General features: G+C 36.5%; 1 protein-coding gene across 1 annotated transcript; it reads right to left on the minus strand.

Annotated features, from left to right (window-relative positions):
• Window positions 1-215: 215 nt before the first annotated feature.
• Window positions 216-9,346, minus strand: LOC141674697 (uncharacterized). Its single transcript, XM_074481402.1, has 5 exons — window positions 9,256-9,346; window positions 5,032-5,117; window positions 1,622-2,721; window positions 944-1,532; window positions 216-536 (listed from the first exon to the last, which is right to left on the minus strand). The coding sequence occupies exons 1-5, from the start codon at window positions 9,344-9,346 to the stop codon at window positions 216-218; spliced, it is 2,187 nt and encodes a 728-aa protein (XP_074337503.1).
• Window positions 9,347-10,163: the final 817 nt, after the last annotated feature.

Below are 10,163 nucleotides of genomic sequence, written 5' to 3' on the forward strand. Positions count from 1 at the left end.
TACATCGTTTCTATGTACAGAAGCGTTGTTGTATAAGTACAATTAACATCGTTTCTTTTTTTACACATCAGTTATTGACCGATATCTTAGTATATCTAATACATCGGTTATTATTTAGAAATGATGTATTATATTGTCTTTCACATCGGTCCAGAACCGATGTGAAAAACAAGGACCTTTACTACACCCACGTAGATGTTGGTTTTTTGCATTTTTCACATCAGTACATAACCGTTGTCTATTGATGTTTTTCTTGTAGTGCTAAGAGCAGAGTGTTCTGTGTAAACAATGATTTTAGAGCATATAAGATACGACCTAAACTTTTCAAGATCAAAAACTACCGCTAGAAGTTCCTTTTCAGTGGTGGAGTAGTTAAGTTGAGCATCATTTAGAGTCTTACTAGCATAGTATATGACATGAGGTATTTTATTGATTTTTTGTCCTAAAACTACCCCTACAGCATAATCAGATGCGTCACACATAAGCTCAAAAGGTTGATTCCAATCAGGGGATTGAATGACGGGGGCTGAGGTCAACTATTTATTAAGATGTTCAAAAGATTGAAGACATTCATTAGAGAACTCAAATTTTATGTCTTTAGAAAGAATATTGGCCAACGGTCTAGCCTTTTTGCTAAAATCCTGAATGAAACGCCTATAAAAACCAGCATGTCCTAAGAACGAACGGATTTCTTTAACAGATTTTGGTGGAGGTAGATTAACAATGAGATCAATTTTAGCTTTATCAACTTCAATTCCCTTTGATGAAATTTTATGACCAAGAACAATTCCCTCTTTACCATGAAATGACATTTTTCCCAATTAAGAACAAGGTTTGTTTCTTTAAATCATTTTAAAACTAAGTCAAGATGATTAAGACACTGATGAAAAGAGGAACCAAAAATGGAAAAATCATCTATAAAGATTTCTAGGAAGTCTCCTACCATATCAGAAAAAATGCTCATCATACATCTTTGAAAGGTGGCAGGGGCAGTAGTGAGACCAAAAGCTAAGCGTTGGTAGGCAAAGGTTCCAAAAGGACATGTGAAAGTGGTTTTTTCTTGATCCTCGGGAGCACTGGGAATTTGGAAATAGCCAGAAAAACCATCTAGAAAACAGTAGTATGAGTGACCTGCTAACCTTTCTAACATTTGATCAATGAAGGGTAGAGGAAAATGATCTTTCCTAGTGGCAGCATTAAGTTTCCTATAATCAATACACATTCTCCAACCAGACTGAACACGAGTGGGAACTAGTTCATCATCCTCATTGACAACGACAGTGATCCCTGACTTTTTAGGCACTACTTGAACAGGACTGACCCATGAACTATCAGATATAGGATAGATGATTCCATTATCTAGACATTTAAGGATTTCTTTTCTAACAACTTCCTTAAGAGTCGGGGTCAACCTCCTTTGTGGTTCTCTAACCGGTTTAGCATCATCAACTAAGTGAATCCTATCTTGGACAATGGCAGGGCTGATTCCCTTGATGTCGGATACGCTCCACCCTATGGCTTCCTTACTCTCTCTAAGTACAGATAAGAGTTCTTATTGAGAAGGTGTTAAATCAGATGCAATTATGACTGGAAGAGACTTAAAGGACCTAGAAATATATACTTAAGAGTTTCGGGAAGAGGTTTGAGTTCTAATTCTGGTGGACTTGCCTCAATGGATTCACTAGCTTCAAAAAGTGGCAAAGGAAAAGGTTCTAACTCTTGGTTGGAACTAGGAATGGTGGACTCTAACATTTCATTGACCTCATTTTTATGACTAGTATCATCCCAATATTGACCAAAATAATCTTGACAAAAGCTAAGGACATCGTCAACATTCATGATTTCATTATCAACTAACTCATCAATCATATTAATATCTATGGGTTGGTCAAAAAGCTCATTGGGTTGTTTTCCTATATTGAAAATATTGAGATCATTTATCATGTTTCCAAAAGTAAGTTTCATTAATTCATTCCCACAGTTGATCAAGGCATTAGACGTGGCAAGAAAAAGTCTTCCAAAAATGATAGGAATTTGATTTTTCAGATTTTTGACTAGTTCGGTCTCCAGGACAACAAAATCGACGGGGAAGACAAAATCACCAATCTTAATCAACACATCTTCAACTATACTCGTTGGAGTTTTGACAGAATGGTTAGCAAACTGAAGAGTAACACTAGTCTTTTTAAGTTCACCTAAACCCAAGGCTTGATAGACAGATAATGGAAGAAGATTCACACTAGCTCCTAAATCGAGTAAAGATTTATCAATGAGGGTATTACCTATGACACAAGAGATGGTAGGACAGCCAGGATCCATATACTTCACAGGGATTTGATTTGACAAGATAGAACTAACATGAGAGGTTAGGAAAGCTTTCTTAGGAACATGAGTGGTTCTTTTATGAGTACACAAATCTTTTAGACACTTAGCATAAGAGGGAACTTGTTGAATTGCATCTAAAAGAGGAATGTTGATCTTGACTTGCTTAAAAACTTCCAAAATCTTATCTAACTGAGCAGATTGTTTGTTTGAGAAAAGTCTTTGAGGAAACGGAGCTTTTGGCTTAAAGACTTTTTCACTAGACGCATCAGAGTGGGGTTTTGAAGGTGGTTCTTTGGATGGTGATGACTCAATAGATTCAGAAGTTTCAGGATTTAAAGATTGTGGAAGACTAGGATTCAAGAGTAGAGGATTTGGTTCAGATGTTAGTTTATCTTCCTGATGAGTATTAATACCAGCATGATTGTTGAATTGATTGCCAAACCTTAGAGAGATGACGAAGTTCACATTTTCATGAGACCTTTGGTTTGGATGAAATTTAGGATTAGCCTCGGGTTGACTAGGAAAATGATTTTTCTCTCTCTCTCACTAATTGTGTTTGCCAATTGACTAACTTGGACCTCTAGCTTAGAAATGGCTTATGTGTTTGAATTTAACAACCGCCTATCTTGGGTAATAGCTTGCATGAAAGATTGTTGAGATTTAATTAAAGCCTCCATACTTTTTTAATGGAATTCAATTTCTTATCAGATTCACTAAAACTAGGAGGATTTACGGGGACTGAGTTAGGATAATGACCAAGTTTTGGAGGAGGATATGTGTTGGAATTTTGAGTTGGGTATGGACCAGGATTGGGATTTTGAAAAGCAGGTAGAGAATTTTGATTAAACTGATTGTATTGACCTTTCTTTCATGAGAAATTTGGGTGATTCTTCCAACCAGGATTGTATCTGGGTGCATATGGATCATTCCAAACTCTAGGTTGAAACATAGCATTGACTTGTTCACTTTCAGGGCAATTGTCTATTACATGATTAGGAGAACTACAGTTTGCACATATAGAAAATTGAGAAGACACATTGTTGGTTTTTATGGCCTCTAGATGTTTAGTGAGTGTAGCTAACTTAGCTTCAGTTGAAATAGATATACCAACTACGTGTAAGCCCTTAGTTCTTTCAGGTTCTGGATTAGGTTCCCTAGTTGACTCCCACAACATTATTTTTTCAGTTAACTCCTCAAAATATTGCAAAGCTTTTTCCTCAGATTTATCCATAAATTTACCTTGTCACATAGACTCTAACAAAGCAGTGGTTTGACTGTCTAAGGCTTCATAAAGAATTTTACAAAGTCTCCATTTTTTAATACCATGTTGAGGACACTTAGACAAAAGCTTTTTAAATCTATCAAAATACTTCCAAAAAGACTCATTTCGATTTTGTTGAAATTGGTTAATTTCATTCCTAAGTCTGTTTGTCTTATGGTTTGAAAAATATTTTTTAGGAAAGATAGCCACAAATTCATCCCACGTGGAAATAGAATTAACGGGTAGACTATACAACCATTGTTTAGCCTCTTCTTTTAAAGCAAAGTTAATAAGTCTGAGCTTAATGGAGTCTGAGCTAATTTATTGGAGTTTTTGTAAAGCATATATTTCCTCAAATTCTCGAATGAAAAGATATGGATCCTCTCCATCTACCCCAGAAAACCTAGGTAACATGCTAATGTGGTGATGTTTAATTTCAAAATTATTCGCGGTTACTTCAGGTAGGACTATGCATGAGGGTTCAGCGGAACGGGCGGGATAACAACAGTCTTTGAGTGAGACAGCCATGACTATAGGTGGAATTTCTACTTCTTCTTTTGACTCAATTTTTGTGGGTGAAGAAAAGTCGAGTTACCTTACTACTTTAGGAGATGAAAGGTTAGAGTGTCTTATTAATCTAGATGAATGGTCTCGAACCCAATTACTTTGCATATAAGACAAGTAATCACGTAGCAGACAAAAGCTATAAGTAAACACTCATAAAAATTGAAAAATCAAAAAGAAAATTTTAGATCTATGGGTAATCCTAAGAAAAAAATCTAGACAGCTCCTAACTTTTGGACCATCAAAAAGTCAATAAATCTAGATTTATTCAAACTGATTGGCCAGGTAAGTGGGGCGTTTCCTTGTAAACATGGCACTGAATTAGAGAAACGCTAGCCTAGTCACTAATCCAAATTGGCCAGGTAAGTGATACACTTGTCTTGTCACCAAAAGTTCGAATAATTCCAAATTTACTTCCTCTTTTAGGTACCTTCCTAATTGAGCTCGAAATCCTAGGGGCCAACGTCTACTTAATTTTATTAAGCTAGTTGAATGCAAGATGAAGGAATTAGTGATTTGTGGGCCAAGGAAAGGGTGATGAAATCCCTCACCTTATCATGAAATGGGGTGGCCCCCTTAAGATTGATTAGATGATGTAGCACACAAAGAACGAGATAATAAACACTTATGGATGCACTACACTACGTATATTATTCTAAATTGTACGTACCTTTTTCCTCCAGCAATCACCACAATTGTATAAGATGGAAAGCAATAAATACAAAAAGAAAATCTAGATGATGTGATCCTATATGAAAGAATGAATGATGCAACAAATTGGTTATTAACAATCAACTAATATTTTTAGATTTTTTGAATTTTTTTTTTTGATTTTTCAATAATAAAAGTGAGGAAAAAAATAGAGAGGTGATACGGGATACCGAAAAGTGCTTTGAAAAATTCCAAAAGAGACGGTGAGGCCTTCTTGCGATCTTCTTGTCCAAACTTTCCTCCGCTTCACGATTCCCTAAAAAACAAAGTGAAAACAAAAAAAACTAGTCCGAAGAATTAAATATCAAGGAGTGAAAATTAACAATAGTCCCCGGCAGCGGCGCCAAAAACTTGATGTGTAAAATAACTGCAAGTGCACAGCGGTTAATCGTAGCAAATACAGATCGATCCACAGAGACTATGAATTTTCAAAATCCTAACAATTTAAATCAGGCGAACTAGACAATAAGATTTGAGAGGAGTTTGAATTAACCTAATTAGCAAATAGATCAAATAATATGGAAAACCTAGGAATCTGAATCTGTTAATCAATCACAATTAATATCAACTCGCCCTAAAATCAATTCTCTTTTCTTCACAAATAAATTTTAATTAACGAGACAAGCATATACTATGAAATTTGTTATCTAACAATAACCCATCAAAACTTCATGGAGCAAGCATAGGCTATGAAAAATAAATCTGGTAACAATAATACATCAAAATCACTTTGTTAATTAAACAATTAAGCACCAAGAAAAAATCATGAGAATCAAATAATAGGAACGAGAAGATATTAAAGCAATTAAAATAACTTCATCTTCATCCTAGGGAATAAATTTAGCTACATATGATAAAAACATGAACAAAATAAATTACTAATTGGGTGTCTTGGGTGTATAAAATACAAGAGGGGAGACCCATATATATAGGGAAAATATGAGGGTTTGGGTCTTGGAATACAAGTAGAATTCTTAAAGTAAATTCTTCTTCTTCTCCAATAAGTATTCTATTTATCTTCCAATTCCCTTGACTTCTAGAATAGTCCACCTCTTTCCTTATTTGCACCTTTTCCAACTCAAATTCTGATTTTATTTATTTTCCTACAAAACAAAATAAAATAATTTATTAATAAAATTATGAAAATGGATATAAAATAAGTATTAATAATATGTAATAATATTGACCTTTCAAGCCACCAAGAAAGCAACCTTGAATCTCAAAGAAAAAACCAAAAGGAGAGGAGAATGACTTTTGGGTTTCTCTATTGAATTTACAATTGTTATAAAGATAAAGAAAAACAAGGGGAGAGACAACCTTTTATAGGGGGCAAGCCAGGATTGGCAGAAATAGGATTTACAATTATATATACATTTAAATATATGCATAAAGGCTTAATAAACCATATAATGATTATGGGGCGAATTTCAAGGAAAATTAACTGCCCCATGATTCAAAATCGTGGGGGGGGACTGAAAAAATGTTATGAATTCCCCCATTTTTCCAGAATCAGAAGCCTCATACCCGGATCAAAGACCCCTACCAGATCCTTGGCAATCCGGACTCGTATCCTCAAGAAGCGGAATTTTTTCTAAGACAACCAATCTCCTCTACCTTAATCCGGATTGGTATCTACTACACCAAACCCGGATTGAGGGGCAAGAAAGAAGCAGAATTTTTTTTAAGTCAACTTTCTTCTATCTGAATTCGGATTGGTCTCTACTTCACCAAACCCGGGTTGGGGGCAAGAAAGAAGCAGAATTTTTTTCTAAGGCAACCAATCTCCTCTACCTTAATCCGGATTGGTATCTACTACACCAAACCTAGATCGGGGGCAAGAAAGAAGCAGAATTTTTTCTAAGTCAACTTTCATCTACCTTAATCCGGATTGGTATCTACTACACCAAACCCAGATTGGGGGCAAGAAAGAAGCAAAATTTTTTCTAAGTCAACTTTCTTCTATCCGAATCCGGATTGGTCTCTACTACACCAAACCGAGATTCGGGGGGCAAGAACGAAACAAAAAAAATTTTAAGAAAACTTTCTTTAATCATAATCCGGATTGGTCTCTACTTCACCAAACCCGGACTGGGAGCCAAGAAAGAAGCAGAATTTTTTCTAAGGCAACAACTTTGTTCTACCTGGATCCGAATTGGCCTCTACTACACTCCTCTACTCCCTCATCCAGAAAATCTACATAAGGGAGTGGGGGCAAATGATAGGGTATAAGCAACCTGGCTAGGGCTCAACCCAGATATGGGGTGAGGCAAGCTCAGCTGATAGCCCGGGACCCCGCTCACCCAAAGCAGTCAAGTGGGGAGACCCGGGCTCACGGCCAACCCTGGACCAGGATCACCTCTCAGCCAGGATCCAATTTTGGACCAGGATCATCTCCCAGCCAGGATCCAATCCAGGACCAGGATCACCCCCCAACCAGGATCACCTCTCATCTAGAATCCAACCCAGCTAGGGCAGACGCGAGGGGGGTCCCAACAAGCACATGGATACCCACAACCCGCCTAGGAGGGGTACGTGGGCACGTGACAGTGACAGCAATCAACAACTAACATCTCAGTTAAACATGACGCGTGTCAGCATATCGTTGGGGAATCCTAAAGGTGGTCCGTACCTAGACACATGTATGCAATCTACCCAAGTCAGGCGTCCTCTGCCTCCAACAACGAACGACCCTGATCTAGAGGTACCAACCCCTAAACCCTACCTTTGGGTTATAAATATCCCAAAGGAAAAAGGTTTAGGGGTTAAATATATTTTTACACACACACTCTCTTACATACAAGCATACACACACAGCCACCCCTTGTTATCTATCTTCATCTCCCTCAAGTAAGCTCTTACTCTCACACCGGAGGCGCCGTGGGGCTGAAACCCCCCTCCGGTGTTATTTTACAGAAACTGCCCCGCTCACCGCAAGAAGGTTCAGGCACGACGTCGGAAAGAGCCGCCCCGCTCACCGGAGGTATCAATTTTCATTTATGATTAGAAATTAACCGATTCATTCTTAGAATCTATACATATTTCTTAATCTAATATCTACTTTGCAATATAAATATAGGGTACTACTCCACTAAAAACTCTCTTATAATGAAAACTAGAAATTAAAATATTTTTTTTAAATCGCGTTGAAATATAGCATATATGCTATGCAAATTTATCGTTGGATGATGAAGAAAAATACAGTAAAGTCGGATTTAAAAATACGAAAAAATCAAATTAAAAACGGAAGAAATTAGCTGAATTTTTTTGTGAAATGGGGTATTCAGTGTTGTGCATGGGCATTAAATGAGATTGATACAAGGGTGTAGATTAGTTTCTATTTTTTATTTTAAGGCTGATTTCTATTTGAACAAATGCATATAATATATAGGGTAAAGTTTCAGGGAGATCCTCCTTATCAAGAAAGAGAACCGGAGAACTTAATTCTAGCCATTGATCTTATTTAATTTTGAAAAAAGAAAATAGGAAAATATAATGATATATTAGTAATTTAGTAGAATGGTTTGGTCAGATTTTATATCATAAATTGTATTATATGTTTGCTATACTGGAAACATAATCAATTTAGAAATTGATTACCGCTCATGATCTTGCAAACATGGCAACAAATATGTATAATTATTACATTTATATGATTATGATTTGGAATGGGATCACACAATTTTTAAATTAAAAGATCATTAATATAATCAAATCAGCTTACATATTTTAAGCGGCTTATATCTTATGAAAATACATGCAGCAAACTCTAAAACCCTAATTTTCTGAAGTGACCACAATGGAAGAACAAAAAAGGTGAATTTTCGAATTATTCGTCATAATTCAAGCATTACTTAGGGGAGTGTTTGGTTGATGGTTAATGTGCCCGGTTAACGGGAATCAGAACCTTAAATCCAAGTGATAGTGTTTGGATTACCAAATTAGTGGTGCAGAATGGGAACTTCATTCCCTCTTGGTGGGTAAATCAAACCCACCATACCCTTTAGTTTTCCATTTGATTCTCATTCTCATTAACCCTCATTCCCATATCCTCCATTCTCATTCCCGATTTATATTCTCATGGTGCATCTAAACGCCTCCTTAGTATTGTTGAATAGCTAGAATTAGAACGGTATGTAGAACAAATTCTACAAAACTCAAGGGCTAATTACTGGTGAAATGAGTATTAACATAAAAATAAAATGGGACATTCATCATTTTAACATATATGATATATATATATAGGGTCTTACTCCAGTGAGAACTTTTTTATGGTGAGATATGAGATTTAATTTCCACCACATTAATTTAAATGTACTTTTAATCTGGACCACTTATTTTAAATCTCATCATCTCCAACCATCAACTTCTCCATCTTCTTTCTAATTATCACCTACCACTACCTCCAACCGCCATTTCCGACCACCACCACCTCCGGCGATCACCACCACCTCCGTCGATCACTAGAAAATCACCACCGTCAAACATAAAATCACCAACGTCAAATCAAAAAATCACCACCGGAAAACCAAAAATCACCACTGGAAAATGAAAAATCACCACCAGAATACAAAAAACCACCATCGTCAACCAAAAATCACCACTTCTAACAACTATTTTTCCCACCAGATCGGGCTACCAACTCATTTCATAAACTTCAACCACCAATATTGTAACGAAAATCATAATATTTAAATCTAAATCTCCAACTAATAAACTATAAATACCAAAATTCAACCACACCTCCGAAAATTTATCCAACAGCCTAAACCAATCCCAACAATCACCATAATCTCTAATTAACCTAATTAAAACTACAGAGATGCTACACAACACAAAAATAAAATTTTTGATAAATGAAATATGTACAGGTGACGAATTTTTTACGATGGACGTATAGAAAAGGCCATGTAAATCTCCGTCATCGCTAATTTTGAAACGGAAGTGGTTGTTGAGGATTGAGATTCCGGCATCGACGGTGAATGTTCCGGTGGGAAAGAATACAAGCAGTGGAGATGGTTGATGAGTTGGAGATTAAAAGAGAGGTATGTGTTGTGTATTGTAAAATATGTAGAGGAGGTTAGGCGGCAATGGTGGATGGCGGTGGCGGAGGTAAAAAGAAATGGTGGAAGTTTGATGAGACGGCTGCGACGGCGGGCGGCGGAGGCTGGTGGCGGTGGAGAGAGAGTGTAGAAGGTGGATATATTATGTATGTATATAAGTATGTATGAATGATTTGTGGCAGGTGAGAGAAACGGAGGAGATGAAATTGGCAGGAAGGAATAAGGTATAACAAATGTGTGGT

The sequence above is a fragment of the Apium graveolens genome, chromosome 7, assembly GCF_009905375.1.
Source record: "Apium graveolens cultivar Ventura chromosome 7, ASM990537v1, whole genome shotgun sequence".
Classification (NCBI taxonomy): Eukaryota; Viridiplantae; Streptophyta; class Magnoliopsida; order Apiales; family Apiaceae; genus Apium; species Apium graveolens.

What these genes read in the sequence shown, in the direction of transcription:
- LOC141674697 (XM_074481402.1), bottom strand. Translation starts at nt 9,346, where the DNA reads ATGTTTGACGGTGGTGATTTTCTAGTGATCGACGGAGGTGGTGGTGAT. An exon ending in ATTTTTCAAAGCACTTTTCG is followed by an intron (nt 2,722 to 5,031) that starts GTATCCCGTATC and finishes AATACTCATCAG; the next exon opens with GAAGATAAACTAACATCTGA. An exon ending in CCTCTTCCCGAAACTCTTAA is followed by an intron (nt 1,533 to 1,621) that starts GTATATATTTCT and finishes ATCTGTACTTAG; the next exon opens with AGAGAGTAAGGAAGCCATAG.